Here is a 16,383-nt window from a genome sequence, read left to right as displayed (position 1 = left end):
GGAGCAGACACCAGATCTAGCACGCTCCTCATCACCTCAAAGGCTCCCCTATGATGCACAGAAGAAAGTCCTGGTTCCGAGGATACCAGCACTGCTCCCGGCACTGACAGAGAATGCTCCGAGGCTGATGTCGGGGCTGAACTAACCAGCGCCGATGCTCCAAGAGGGAGAATGGGGTCGGACAAGGGTCCGATGCCACTCGCCCCCTCGGAACCAATGAGGGAGTCTCGGCGCCCGGATCCCTCCATGGACGGTGCCAATGAAGAGATTGGAGATGACGACGCTGGGGCCAAAGGTGGCAGTATCGGCTCCGACGTGGGCAAGGTCCCGGTTCCAACAAACTCCGGCTCCGAACTCAGTTGAAGAGTTGGAGGAGGAATTAAAATTGGTACCGAAGGAGCCACAGTCTGGTGAGATGGGCTTTGGAGCATTTGGGCCAGTGCTTGAGACTTGAGGAGTCTGCTAACCACCCTCTCAAGGTCATGGTCAGAAAGCCTGGAAGACCTGGAGGAATGAGTCCTATGGCTCCGCTCCGATAATAAGGGTGATCCTGGAGCCAAATGGACAGATTCTATGGAGGGTGACCTAGAGCGCTTGCACGCTGTTGTCGGCTCTGATAAGGGTTTCGGAACGGAAGGAGTCTTGCTCGCATCGGCTCCGACTCGAGCCGATGTCAAAGCAGAATCGGTTGTGCCAGCCGTCGACTCAGAAGCTGGAGCCGAGGGTTTGGCGGGCTTGGAAGGCTTCCCTGAGCCGGACTTAGCTGGGGAATCTTCAGGCTTTAATAAGCCCCTCAAGATCAATTTATTGCGGCGCTCCTGCAGGACTCTTGGGCTAAAACCGTGGCAAATGGAACAAGAGTCCTGCAGGTGCAAGGGTCCTAAACAATAAACACAAGAAGTGTGACCGTCTGTCAGAGACATTTTCTGACAGCACGAGTCACACTTCTTGAACCCTGAAACATTTGTGTCCTTAGACATAATGATAGGACACTAACAACCAGTAGTCAGCACTCACACTCTCACTCAACCCTTTAAAGAAAGAGGCTGACTAACAAACACAACCACACACACTAAAGAATCTATAGAAAAACTAAGGCCCTGAAAAGTTTGACTAAGAAAAGGGGTGGGAAAAGGCTTACTAACAACTTTTTCTAAGGGGTTTAGTGTGAAACTACAGTAGAAAGGTAAGGATAGAAAAAAAAATAGGTGAAAAACTAAGAATTTCCACAAAAGAGTTCTTTACTGACCTGAGCCGGTAAAAATGCAACCTCGCAGTGAAGTGGCAAACGAGATCTGGGGAGTTAGCTCATGGTATTGTGGGATATAGGGCTGCCTCGAGCCGGTAAAAATAGCTCTCGAGCTATAGTATAGGCCGAGTCGGAGCCAAACCCATCCAGCAAGAACGAAGGCGAGAATGACAACTTAACATCTATAAATACATCTTGTGTTTATACATATTACAAAACCAAAGAAAAAATCAACATTCCATTTAATTCTATAGAAACGTAAACATATAATTCTGATTGGTTAAAACTTAAATATCTCTTAGAGTATATATTAGAATATAGGTGGTTTTAATATTCCAATGGTTATCTTGCAAAATCAACATTCCATTTAATTCTATAGAAACGTAAACATATAATTCTGATTGGTTAAAACTTAAATATCTCATATATTAAAATATTGGTGGTTTTAATATTCCAATGGTTATCTTGCTTCTAGCTTCTGTGTGATTAAATGGAGTGTTTACAGCCAGGAAAGTCAGTAGTAAAACTTGAATCAGAGAAATTTGAAAAACTGGTATGCTATAAGACTTATAAATGCACCTATGAGGATATAATAATTGTGGTCAGTGTGTTTGGTGTTTTTTATAGACACATAAATGAGTACCATTAGGTGTTAACCATCTAATCGACTATGTAGGTTAACTTGTCTAAAACACATACTACACCAACCATTGTCTGTGTGACTGGATAGAGAAGCTGTATGCCGGAAATCAGGAAGTAAAATCTGACTGGGTGAAAAACTGAAATGCTTGTCTGCTATGGTTCTTATAACAAACAACAGTGAGGGCTTTGTAATTTGGGTTATGTGTGATTGGTATTTTTATATAGAAATTAAATGTTCTTGTTGGTGTACAGCAGATTATCAGTTATATAATTACCTCCTTTGTAGAGGGGAATGATGTGTGACGTTTTCCAGAGCTTGGGGACATATGATTCTTGTATAGCTCTATAGTTGCTATTTTTAGAAACCAACTTTGTAAATTATCTGCAGAGGTAGATCATACTTTTAGTTTGTTTAGCAGATGTTTAATAATGGTTGTAGGCACTGTCTAAGAGTTGAATGTATAAGTAGCTTGGGATTGTTTATTTGAAGTAAGTTGATAGAATAAAAAGACTTGTGTTACCATGCATTTTCTGAAGGATACAAAGGCTGGAACTCAAATCTAGTAGTGGGGATGGGTGGGTGGAAAATGGTAGTAGGGTAGGGAAGTGAAGTAAAGTCCGAGCATAGAGAAAGTGGAACAGAGCAGGTCTCTATCATTCATCTGTACAGATTTTCACAGAATGTCTAGATTTTTGTCTCATGGTTTTGGTCTTTTCCTTTTTTTGGTCTGTTCCTCATAAAACTTGTGGATTTCTAGATTTTTTGTAGCAAATCAAAGAGAATTGAATGGGCTACATTGAATGTGTAAAAATTGGAGATGGTCAGCACTGTAAGTTAGGATAACAAGGAACCATCCAGTCTAAACACACTTGATCATTGTCATCTCTTATTTTGTGTTCTGTAATTGTTGTCCAGGATTTTTACAAGAAAAGACTTCAGTACATGCAGTTTGGCTAAAGAAACTGACTGCAGTGCCCAGGTATGCACAATGAAATCTTTATGTTATTAAAGTGAAAATGTGGTTACTTTCCTCTGACAGGTCCTAGTGATGTTTTGTCATGTTAGGGAATCTTAATCTCAAAGCACATATTACATTAATGGAACACAATTGTACAGAATCAGTTGTTATGACAAAATGTAGCTGAGGAATTTCTAAACAATGGCAGAATATTGCCATGAAAGTACTCATGCTAGGAATGTTTTGTTCTAACTCATGTTTTCTCTGAACATTGTATTCTAATTGCAGCAAACAGAAGTACTCCAAGGGACCAAGTTTTTCTACCATCTCTGCCAGTGGACTGAATGCTGCCCTCGCTCATTACAGGTAAATCAAAAGCGCATGTAAATACATCTGTTCTCCATTTTGTGTTCTTCTGTCAGACATTAGAAGTAACAAAAGAAGATTGTTGTCTGCATGCTGCTTAATCATGACTTTCCTACGAATTACAGTCGTTAACTAGCAATTATTCAATAGAAGGTCATTGGTATTCCAAAATGTGCATGCTGATTGGATAGTCAATCAGTGTGTCTGTTGCAAATTGAGCATATCCCAACAGAAAGAAGTCCAGGCACTCAGGACCGGCTGGCTTTCTATTGGAATATGCCCCTTATTGCAATTCGAAGGATATTTAAAGAGAGACAGTGGTAAATATTAGAAAAAATAAGGAAGCTCTGCAAAAATGTGAATAGTTGAGAAGCATGGTTACCGACAATATGATTGATCATACTGCTGGCAACCCAGAAGTGTACTAAGGGGGGGTGGATGGTGCGGTCCACCCTGAGTACAAACAGTAAAGGGGTTCAGCCATGCTTTTAAAGATTTTTCGTATTTAAAATGTGAAAAGCTTTAACTAAAATTAGAGACAGATCCTTTAAGAGCATTCTTTTTTAAGAACACACAGTCTGTGTGTCCCTGCATGCATTGAACCATGCAGCTGTTGCATACTCATTTTCGGTGTTCAGACATCCCACCATTTCATCTTTTCACCATTCCGTGTGGAATTTAAATACAAGTGTGTGTGTGTGTGTGTGTGTGTGTGTGTGTGTGTGTGTGTGTGTGTGTGTGTGTGTGTGTGTGTGTGTGTGTGTGTGTATACATTTGTTTAAATATTTTGAAACTGGACATTTATGTTTTTTTTTCCATTGTACTCTTCTGCCCTATTTTTGTTTTGGTGGGCTGGGGTTAGCTGGGCTGTGGGTTAAAATAACTTGCCCTTTAATTTGCTCAGCTTAAATTATGTTCTAAAGGTTGGCAAGTGGATATTTGTATTAATAAATTGGAATATTTTTATTCTTTTTTGAGGGGAGGGTTGGCCAACTGTGCTGTGGATGAATGAATGTAATTTGCCCTTTTCATTTGGTCAGTTTAAATTCCACTCTTAATGTGCATTTCTGTGAATACATTTGAATAGCTATGCTCCTTCTGGAAGGGTTGGCAGTAACTATGTCCTTTTCAGTTATTCTAAAGGCTGGTTAGTGTGCATTTGTGTGAAATAATTTTAATTTTTTGGTTGGGGGTGGCTAACTGTGCTATGGGAACTTATGTTCTTCATTTGCTCAGCTTAAAGTTTGGTATTAAGGGCTGGCTAGTGCACACTAATGCAAAATAAATTGAAATACTTATGCTTTTTTTTCTTGGGAGGGGTGGCTAGCTGTGTTATTGATAGAATAACTTGTGGTCAATTTAAATGTGAGCATTAGTGGCTATTGTGCATTTGTATGAAATAAAGTAGAATATTGTATGAAACACATATACTGCGGTGGTGGTGCTGCGGTAGCGTTGTCGCCTCACAGTTAGACGTTGCCCGTTCGATTCTCGGTTAGAGCATCTTCTGTGTGGTGACATATGTGAATGGGCGTTCCTTCGTTGAAGGTTGTGCATTAGGCCCGGCAAGCCAGTATGTAAAAATCTACTGCCAATCATTAGCCGATTGGAGTTCCGTTGTGGCAACCCCTAACCGGGAAAAGCCGAAAGACACAAGAACACAACATTGTATGAAACACATAACTGTCCCCAATTTTACAGAATGTTCTTGTATTTCCTTAATATGTTTGGTCTGCAAGTTACTCTCATTTTGTTTGCTTAGTTTATAGTCTTCCTTTACATGACTAGTGTGCATTTGCATAAAGTATGCTGCAATCTTTTCTCTGTCTCTCTGGGTGCTTTATTTGTAAAACCAAACTGAAACTGTTCCAGATTTTGCAGAATATCCCTAAGTTTGTCATCTTAATATGTTCCAAATACAATTTGGGGTAAGTTGTTCACATAAGTTACCAAATCCCGAACTACTGGGCCTTAGGGGTGTATTGTCAATGCTGTACTCAACTTTTGAAAAGGCGACGATAATGCATTGTGGGACAAGACCTTCTGTAGGACGGTTGAGTCTTTTGGAGATTCGATCCCTGTTCCTAACTTGCTCCTTGCTGGCCATTATTTTGTGTCATTTCATGGTTATTACTAAAAGCAATTGAGATTGAGTAGGTGATGTTTATTTATTTATTTATTTTATTTTACATTTGTTGACCGGGATGGTCCGACTGGATACATGTCCATTTTCAGCGGAGGCCCGGGGAGAAAAGCTCCACAGAGGAAAAAGTTACACTTTCAATTACATGCAGATAAATACGCTACCTAATACAAATAAGTAAAATTAGAGATACACATAATCAAAATTAGAGATACACAAAAATACTTCCCAATTGTTTTAGATACACTTGGCTACCATGTGAATAGATAACAGATTCAAAATACAGTGTAGTTGATATTCTAGGTTACTATTACCCATCCCTTGTAGAGTCTAGTCAGGCAATGGGGAGCTTGACTTCATAAGTACCAGTGGAGGTGGAATTTAGTGGGTGTGAGTTTACAAATTCTTTAGACTAAGAAGAAGAAAAAAACACCTAGTAAAACAAGTGGAGAATGCTACTAGTTGAGTGTCAGAGAGAACTAGTCTGGGTTATTACAAGAGCACAGCCAATGTTTTTTAAAAAATTGTTTAAGATTATTTTTGAATAGACATTGGGATTTAGTAAGTCTTAAATTATTGGGGAGGGAATTCCAGACTTTTCCTATAGAGTTGGCAAAAAGGGCTTCAACAGCAGAGTTGTTGGATTTGATGGTTTGGACCAGGACTCTATGTGAGGAGCGAAGACAGCTTAGATTAGAGTATGGAATCAGAAGATTATGCAAGGAGGGGGTTTTATCCGGTTGCTTAATAATTTTAAACGCTTCAGTGAGTTGGTTTAGTTTGAGAAGATTGGGTAGTTCTAGCCAGTCAAGTTTCCTTAGGTTAATGCAGTGATGAGTTCTGTAAGGACCTCCTACTACAAATCTGGCGATGTGATTGTAGGCAGCAGAGAGTTTATTGATCTCACTATTGTTAAGGAATGAAAGCACAGGAGAGGCATACAATAAAGTGGAAAGTAAATGCGTGCGAGAGATAGTTAGTTTGGCAGTAGGGGTTAGAAAGTTTTTAATTCTATACAAGGATCCAAGTTTCTTATTTACAGTCTTTATGGTTTGACTGATATGCATATCAAATCTAAGCCTACTATCAATAGTGACTCCTAATAGTTTAGTGTTGGTAACAGGCTCAATCATGGTACCATTAATAGATTGAACAAGGAAGGGACTATTGTTGGATTGTGGTGTAAGTTGGACTGATGGACTAACTGAGGTGGGAAAAAATACTAGTAACTTGGTTTTTTTTGGATTTAGAATGAGTTTCCATTCCGAGAGCCACTTTTCAACTGTAGTAAAACAGTTTTGGGTTGTTACTTGTAGGTCAGGGAGGGAGATATCCGAGCAAATCAATGTAGAGTCATCTGCATATTGGATGCAGGTGGCCTTAGGGATGACTGAGTAAAGATCATTTATGAATACAGAGAAGAGAAGAGGACCAAGTATGGAGCCTTGGGGAACCCCTATGGTATTCGGCAACAGTTGAGAGAGCTTATTTTCCCATCGTACTGCCTGTTGTCTTCCAGAGAGGTAAGCTTTGAACCAGTTAAGGGCCGGATAATCAAGGTATAAGGTTTCAAGAGTGTGGAGCAGTAGTTGGTGATTGACCATGTCAAAGGCTTTTGACAAGTCAAGGAAGAGGGCTGAGGAAATTTTTTTGTTATTGCGGTTTTTATTGATTGAGTCGGTAAAAGAGAGGAGGGCGGTGGTCGTACTATGGTGGGGTCTGAAACCATGCTGAGATTTGGACAGTAGATTATTTAGGGTGAGATGGTTAAGGAGTTGTTTATGAACACATCTTTCCAAGATTTTGGCTATTGGCGACAATATTGCTATAGGTCTATAGTTTATCATGGGTCAGTAGAGGAGCCACCCTTATGAAGTGGGATGACATGGGCTACTTTCCAAATGGAGGGGATAGTGGCCTCAGTTATAGTTCAGTTAATTAGAATTGAGATGGGATATGCTATGACATCTGCTGCTATTTGTAGGTATTCAGCTGGGAGTCGGTCGGCCGACAGGGTGTTGGTTTAAGTTTCTTCAGTAGAGATCTAATATAGGAGGTGGAAGCTGGCTGGAGAGTAAAGAAGGGTAGAGATTCCTCATTAACCTTAGTTGGGGGGGAGGAAGGATGGGGAAGTTGATTAGCCAGGGTCTGAATGGTCTCAGTGAAAAAGGAGTTAAAAGTATTGGCGACCTCTTCTGGGTTTTTTCCAATAAGTGTTTCTGGGGTGGGAGTAGACGCTTTCCCTGAGTGGAGGAGGTTGTTTAAGCCTGCCCAAAACTTCTTTGGATTGTTCCGGTGCTTATCTTGGAGGTGACAGAAATAGTTCTTTTTATCTAGGGTGGAGTCTTTTTTTGTTGCATTTCTAAGTTGCTGGAATTTAATGCGATCTTGAGGTGCCTTAGTAGTTCGCCATTTGTCCCAGGCCTGGTCTCTAAGTTTAATTTTGGATTTGGTTTCACTAGTTAGCCATGGTGCTATCCGAGTCTTGGTATTGATGCGTCTGTTAGGTGCGTGGGAGTCAAGAATGTTGAGGAATGTGTCAGTAAAAAATGTCACACTCTCATCAAGGGGCAGGGTTTTTAGCTTGGACCAGTTACAGGATCTAAGTTCAGTTAGGAATAGTGCTGGAACAAATTTCTTCTTATTTCTGACAAGTCTATATAAAGGGGGGTTTATGCTGGTGAATTTGTTTTTTATTATGTAGGTGACGTGGTGGTCACTGAGATCATTCGGGAGGGTCCCAATAGTATATTTGTGTGTTTCTTTATTAGTAAGAATCCAATCAATTATACTTTCTTTTTGGAGAGCAGTTCCTATTCTTGTAGGGGAGACAATATTTTGGGAGAAGCCATGTAGATTAATGGACATGGGGTTGGTCTGTGCGGAGCATTGTGCCCAGTCAATATTAACATCCCCTAGTACAATGGTCTCCTGAGGGTAGTTTGAAGCTATCCAATTTAGTATTATCTCAAATGTTTCTAAATTATTCCCTGGCGGAATGTAAACTACAATAAGATTAATACTTTTTTGGTTATTTAAGCATATTTTTAGGGCAATTAACTCTGCTTTAGCTACCTTAGGTGGTTGGATAGGATTCAGGGTGATATTAAGGGTACTTTTATACATGACAGCTATGCCCCCACCCCTTTTTTTTCCCCGATCTATCCTGAGAATATTATACCCAGGTGGGAGGATCTCTTCATCCTTTGTGACTGGTTTGAGCCAAGTTTCTGTTAGACACATAATGTCGGGGAGATGAATGGCTAACAAGGCATGAAGATTATGAACCTTGTTGTTGAGGCTTCTAAGATTAAGATGGAAGATAAGGAGGGAGCTAGCTGATCTTTGGGCTAATATTGAAGAGACTGAGTCAGGATAAGTGGATGGGCCTGGGTTCGGATGTATATCACCATCTTTGGTGATACATTTCTTCAAATGGTATAGGAGTCTTTGGAGCTTATATAGTACCTTTAGTCCACGTTTAGATGTTGTTGCCTTTGTGTATGGTTGGGTAGGATGTAGGCTTTTTTTGCTTAGGGTATCTATGTAGTAAACAGAAGAGGTCTCTTTCGAGAGATGATGTAGGAGATTACAGGTTTGGTCCTTTGGGTAGTGGGATCCCTTGAGTTTTTGGTCTTCATACCTCGACAAGTAGTAAAGAGTGATTAAAAGAGGCAATAGAAATGGAATAACAAGATTCACTACTTTACCCATTTTGTAGTGTAGAATTAATCTAACAGGGTGCTTAGAACCTGGAAGTGGTAGTGCAATAGAGGCTGTTGGATGGAGTTGTGGGAGGAGATAGGTTAGATGATTGGGTGTGGGCGATTGGCTTAGAGCTAAGAGGGGTGTGGTTTTTAGTCAAATAAAAGTAGAGATAGTGGGGGCGGGTGGGATAAGGGGGCATGGAGGGGAGCGAAGCGAAGCCCGAGCGAAGCGAGGGCGAAGCGGAGCGGGGATACACCAACTAAGAGCTTTCAGGGCCTTAGAGAACCTATGCTGTAGGTGAGCGTTAAAGACCACTTTACCTAATTCTATAGCCTAATTTTAAGTAAAAGGCAAGGATTCAGTTTGGGTGGGATAGTACTATTTGCTCTGTTTAAGTAATGTTATGCTGCCTGCCCAGGAGCGTTTACCAGAGGTATAAATCCAAACAAAAAACCAGGGTATAGTTATTACCCTTTCTTCCTTGGGATGTTAATTAATAGGGCTGAGAACCGGAACCAGCATGTGCGTTTGCACCGCAAAGGGATTCCTCCTGTTTCAGTATCTAGCACTATGCGGCCACTCGCATCTATGTTAGAAAAAAATCTGTAGTGAGGTGTTCCAGGTGTGAGATATGCTAGTACGCTACTGCGGTAACCATTTCTCTCAACTACCCGCAGGTTTGCAGAGTGCGCTGATTTTCCTCCTGGTTTTGTGACATCCATTATAAAACTTTTGTCCACACGTTCTTAAAAAGTGAAAGGCAAGCAAAGACATTTTCATTCCCATCTACCCTACTGCACTGTACTGTGCAAGCATGAGGCCACACGTGTCTTATACACACACAGTACATCACTATGCAAAAAGCTGTTATCTAATGAAATTATTTAAGAAAGGTAAGCAATTCCTTTTTTTAAAATAATGTCATTGTATAATATCAATAATCCACTCTTGGGTGTGGGTATCCCAGGATTTATCCATGGTTGTTTTTTTGATCACTCAGGCTTTGACCTTGTGATCCGACCACACCAATCGGTAAATCCTGGGATATCCACAACCAGGAGTGGATTATTGCTTTTATAGGATGTTTATTTTGTAGTTTCCCCTAGCAACTTTTTGTCCCCCTGAGTAGCAGTTTAAATGTCTTGCACTATTCTTTAATCTTGTCACAAAGCCATGAGCAATGACAAAAAATGTTGCTTGACACAATGCCAACATTTGTTTTTAATTGTATTAAACTTTCAAGAGAAGGGAGAAGTGCTCTGCTCAATCATAACTACATGATAACTGCATTCAGAACAGTTTTCCAAGACTTGAAAAATAAGTTGCTGCATGAAAAAGGATTGCTTCCAATTGTTAGACCTGCCTTGATGGCACTTTCCTTAATTTTAACACCATTACATCGAAAACAGAGCAGCACAGTGGTGTAGCAGTTAGCACTGTCACCTCAGAACAAGAGATTTTCCAGTTTGATTCCAGGCTGAAGTGGTTTCTGTGCTGAGTCTGCATGTATGCCCTGTGTTCACGTGGGTTTCCTCCAGGTGCTCTGGTTTTCTCTCATGTTCCAAAGACATGCAGTAGGTATACTGGACACTTTAAATTGGTCCTAGGTATGAGTGTGTGCATGTGAATGTGTGTAGTGCACCCTATGAGTAGGGTTGGTTAGCAACCTGAGCCCATAAAACCCGTAACGGCTATAGAAACAATGAGCACCAAAACGTACTTTTTGCGTGATGTACCACATGGTGAGTAAACAGGAGAGAGCAGAGCAGGAAGACATAGAAAATACTGTCTCACCCTTGGTCCATAAATTTAGTACTACCACATGGCAATAATACATTCAAATTAAGAAGCAAGGGTCTATATCCATAAAATAGCATTATTTTAACTTGGCAGTATGTGAGAGGGCATTTTGTAAGGTGGCCCCAACCTGCTGGAATCATCTTGCCTATGTCAGAAATGCATAACATTCTGTGGAACGGATGTTCAAACAGAGGAATTATTGTCCTATTGAATATAAACATCAGTACTAAAGATTTTATTTATTTATTTGTTGACCGGGAATGTCTGACTGGGCTTGCACACTTTTTCAGCAGAACAGATATTTGATGACAAACCCTGCAATAGCATTTCTTTTCCGTACCAACCTCTTGCAACACTAAATCTACTGTCTAGGTTTTGAGCTAACTGCTGTCTAGATTTTGAGCTTTTATTATTGCTAGTCTGTGTATATCCACCAAACGTGTAATAAATTTGTGCTGTAATTACCATACACCAATTATTAGGGAAGGAGACCTGTACATCGACACCCCGATTCTCCAGCGGGATGTTAATCTACAGTTAATACCCACTGAAATACGACTCTGTTACTTCAAGGGAGAATATTAAGCTGCTGTGGAGCTCGGACTCAAAGAAAGCTAACAGCAGCCATTATTTTACACTCACTAAGCAGTGCTTTTGCTATTTAGTGAGTGTAAAAAAAAATGGAAAGGTGGTGTGTGTGCTTACATCTTTGTCTGTGTGTACACACGCATGTAAGAGATAGTGACATCGATTGAGCTATTATTTTACACTAGCTAAGCAGCGCTTTTGTTGTTTAGCAAGTGTAAAAGTAAAAGACCCATAAAAAAGAAAGAAAAGTGAGTGTGTGTGTGCATGTGTCTGTGTGTGTGTGTGTGTGTGTGTGTGTGTGTGTGTGTGGGTGTGTCTGTGTGTGTGGGTGTGTCTGTGTGTGTGTGTGTGTGTGTGTGTGTGTGTGTGTGTGCATATGTGTGCATATGTCTATGTGTGTGTGTGTGTGTGTGTGTGTGTGTGTGTGTGTGCATATGTGTGCATATGTCTGTGTGTGTGTGTGTGTGTGTGTGTGTGTGTGTGTGTGTGTGTGTGTGTGTGTGTGTGTGTGTGTGTGTGCGAATGAAAAGTGAGAGCGATCGAGTACTGGCAGCAGCAACAGATAAGAGGTCTGCATACCTCTCCATCTCTTAGCTCAAGAAATAAAGGGGAAACAAAGGCTCAAAATAGGAATAGATATTGCTGTTATAAAATTACAAAGTTGCTTGAATAGCAGAATTTCTTTTGGCATGAATTTTCTGAAGGAAATAAGTCTGAAACTCAAATGTATGTCATTATTTCATGACTTCAATCCCCAATAACTGGCAACAAAGCACAAATTTTAGGAGTAAGGGACTAAAAATGAAGTAAATATCTGGATTTTTATATTTTGGATGTCAAATACTTCCTCTAACACTATTTACGTATACTGCAGCAAGTTTGAAACATTAGGTGGAGGAACTATTTTACATCAAAAATATGTAAAAAAAAATATAGAAATAAAAAATAAATAAGTAAAACACAATTTTACAGACAGCCCATTCTCTAATCACAACAATGCCCTCCATGATGTGTGTTACTGTGTAAAGAATGCCCTTCCAGGGGTGTAGAGGCCCATGTCACACCCCTGAGCGGGCATTATTTACACAGTAACACATACCCTGTTGGGCATTGTTGCTTGCTTAATGTGAACTGCCAGATATGATAGCCTGTTTAACAATGGCAGGCTGCTTGGGATGGAATGTGATTTTGAACCTGCATTACTGGCTCCCTAGCACAACTGTGGAACCATATACTGTCAGTTCTGCAGCTGAGAAAAATTAACTTTATGTTGATTGCTTTTTAAACAGCAAATAAAAAAAAATGTTGTGACATTTTTTAACAGTTTTGCAGGGTGCACTGTCAATATGTGGGATGTGTCCCACAACCACCCATCAGACTTTATATACTACTCTGAGGTCACTGAATCTCAGAGTAGGGGGAGCCCCAGACTAAATATATATCACCCCACATTCATAATTATAGTTTTGTTGTTTCATGGACTGCATTTATGAGCCTTAGAATTACCATGGAGACCCAAATTATTTGCTTTTAACTGTTCTTTGGGCTTCTGGGTGATGTCATAACTGAAAAGGGTCATGGTGCAAGTCCACCTTCCACATTAATTAATTAATAAATAAACAACCCATATCATTCTGTAGCCTCGGGGCCACATTTTGAACAGGGACTCTACACTGTACCAGACTAATCAAGAGTGAAAATTCAAGGTCCATATTCAAGAAGTGTCTTCACTGTAGAATTCCTGTACATCTTGACAGCACAAACCCTTTTCTTGTCATAAACCTTCCTATGTCAAGTAACACATCAGGCATGCTGGGAAGAAGTGAGGGGAAGGAAAAATCTGAAGGTAGAATGGTGAAAAATTTGTGATACAGTTCCCAACAAAGGTCTGCCAAAGGGGGAACCTATTGTTATCACTACAGATTGGGAAGCCCACTGACTGTTCTCATGATTCCCAAAAATGTAATGAGTAATGCCCCACCATTGGGTGGTGAAGGGGGACTTGCAGAGTTATAGGGTGCTGTAAGGGTTCAGATAGTGCCAACATTTATTAATTGTTTGTTAAGTGGATAAGTGAACTGGTATAAAGACCCTTTTCAGCTATGACAAAGGCCAGAGATACATAGTCATACAACTGACCTATATTACACAGTGAAATAAATGTAACTACACACAAAAACAGAATGGAGTTGGGCTAAACAAGATAGTTAAATACAGAGAAGCAGAATATACTTCCAAAACAGTCTGTACCACTAGGATTTGACACTTATGCCCAACTACAGCACTTAAAGAGAAAAAGTAAATTCTTGCAAGGTATTTGTGAAAGTCTTGTTTGTTTAAATAATATTCCAGCTAAAATATTTACAGATGTTAACGTCTATCAGTGCCCAAGATAAGGAGTTCAACTACAACTACTTGTGCTGTCAAGGATAACAGTGAGAGGGTATGGATGGAGGGGGGTGGTAATGTGCCTGAAGCAGCATGGCTGGCAAATGCTGCAAGTCCATATGTCTGCTGGGAAAAAAAGTTAATTGTTTTGAAGTGATAGTGCCTAGATAGGCCAGCGGGATGTATTCCAGAGGAAAACTTTCAGTGTTTTCTCATTACGATTTATAGAGTGGGTTTAACTAATCAGATGCAGACTTTAAGTTGGATGTCCTAGATGTAAGCATCAGGCCTAGGTCTCCCTAAACCTCTATCTCTGACCAAATGCTAACTAATGGTGTGAGGCTACTGTTTAGGGTTTTCATTCAGACCAAATAAAACTGATAATAACCTTGGTCCATATTGCTCAATGGAACTTCATCAGGTATAGAAACGTGCAGCTGGGATATACAGTTTTACCTGCTAGAAAGTTTTGAAGGGGAGCTGTGTCAAGAGATGGGGTCAACAAGATCAGAGTTGTCCTAGGAATTTAACTGAAGAAGGGTTTCTGGGGAGGTAATCAGCAGATAAGATAATTACAGAAGTGGTTCTCCCACTGAAATAGTAAGGTGCCTTTATGGATTCAGAGAGTGTGAAATGCCTTGCAATTAGCTCATTTTCCAATTTTAACTGAATATGTTAACTGCAGGCTAAGATGTGGTAGCAAAGGTCAAAAAGAAAAGAGGTGATTAAGAGTCCATCCCCATCTGAGAAAGATGATAATGGCATTTGTAAAAATGTCTAGTAAGGAAGTTTGTTTTAGTGTTTGTGCTGGGATAAACAAAAGAAAGGTAATTGAAAAGCACTTTCTGGTGCTTATTTCCAGGTACAAACTATGTGAATTATTTGGGCCAGTTTAACCATAACTTCAAGTAATACATATAAGAGCTGCATGTGTGTGTGTGTGTGTGTGTGTGTGTGTGTGTGTGTCTGTGTGTGTGTGTGTCTGTGTGTGTGTGTGTCTGTATTCTGATCCAATATCACACACACACACACACACACACACACACACACACACACACACATGCTAACGAGGTGAGCCTGTCGTAGGGTTAACAAGGTTAACTCTAACCCGGGCGAAATGTCTGGTTAAGTGACTTCCTCAGAGCCACATAATAACAATGGGGACTGTGGCAATCAAACATGTGGCACTATTACAGTGTCGGCATCTAGCTCTGCACCAAGCTACCAGTAAACTGGAATCTCATGAGGGAAGAAATAAATAACCCACCCAAGCAGGTCAGAGACCTTTTCTGAAGTAGGTTTGGAAGCAGGTGTGAAGCACAAAGTGTAATCCTGATGCAGCAGTACTGAGGTGTTTCTGATTTGGTCATGGATCTGCTGACCCTCTTTAAATCCACACTAGTCTGAATGCATCAGCTTGGATGTCACGGTCTTTAGATGCTTGTTGCGGGTAAGTATGAAAATCCCGTTTTCTGCCCAAGCAAGGAAACTGACCTATACAACATGCAGAATCACATGGTCTTATCACTTATTACTTATGAGGTAGCTGACAGAACTAAGTCTCCTTTAAATAACATTGGGTCATTCTGTTAAGGGAGTCTTGAAGTATTCCTTCCTCCATATAACTGTAGACCACCTTTCAGGCCATTAGAGTGTGGTTATTTAACATTGGTTAGGATATGTATTGTTATAAATACTTCTGAAAAAGGATATCTCAGCAGCCAGAGTTTGCTTGGCCCACAATCAGGGAGTTGAGGGTTATATTTGTAAGAACTGGGTTTATGCTATGTCAAAAGCCCAAATTTTATTCTGTATACAATTGTTTTTCTTTGTCACATTTGCTTACTAACCTCTTCCCTCTGTATTGCCATTCATTCTTTGTCACACATCTTTGGGTACTGAGTTACAAACACAGTGACAAAGGGTCATAGACGACGCAGTGATAAAGAGAATGTTTTTCTACTCCTCTATGAAGTCCTCGCTGGCAGTATCATGCCCAGTTCAAACATTGGTAGCGCCTCTCACTGTGGACTCTCTGTACATGCTGCTAATGCTGCCTCTAGCATTTCTCTATAGATAAGCAAGATTTGATGCTGATGAAATAGTCAGTCAAGCTGCTCTCCCTCAGTCTGGATTGGAGGAGCTGGTACTGTACTTTCACCCTCATCCTCTCGGACTGGCTCTTCCATCTGTCATGTCACTAAGGGCTCTGCTTTATCTCTCAGAGCCACGGAACAAATTATGGCTGTGTACAACAGTACAGAAAGACAAAGGATGCCTATGTCTAGATGTATGTCTTCTGTGAAACTATAAAGAGCAAAAATAATTGCCATTGTGGAGGCTACTTTGCAGTTTTTTCTGAGCTTTTGAAATATCACTGTGCCTTTTTGGGTAAGGGTACTTGCAATTTGAGTTCTGAGGACTAAGGAAAAGTCACTGACATTTGAATTTCCTTTTTCAAATTTGAAAGCTGAGATGCATATGAAGTATTTTCTACCACATTGGATATATATTACACACACACACACACACACACACAC

The 16,383-nt window shown here is 40.4% G+C and overlaps 1 protein-coding gene across 1 annotated transcript in view; it reads left to right on the top strand.

Annotated features, from left to right (window-relative positions):
* XPNPEP2 (X-prolyl aminopeptidase 2) overlaps positions 1-16,383 on the top strand; it is a 983,740-nt gene that overhangs the window by 708,235 nt on the left and 259,122 nt on the right. The window contains exon 13 of the mRNA XM_044057066.1: positions 3,139-3,216. Within this exon, the coding sequence (XP_043913001.1) occupies positions 3,139-3,216 (78 nt within the window). The remainder of the gene's footprint in view (positions 1-3,138; positions 3,217-16,383) is intronic.

Source organism: Protopterus annectens, chromosome 15.part0 (assembly GCF_019279795.1).
Source record: "Protopterus annectens isolate FY-2018-M chromosome 15.part0, PAN1.0, whole genome shotgun sequence".
Lineage (NCBI taxonomy): Eukaryota > Metazoa > Chordata > Ceratodontiformes > Protopteridae > Protopterus > Protopterus annectens.
The sequence above is the reverse complement of the archived record's forward strand: the minus strand, read 5'-3'. Positions and strand labels throughout refer to the sequence as shown.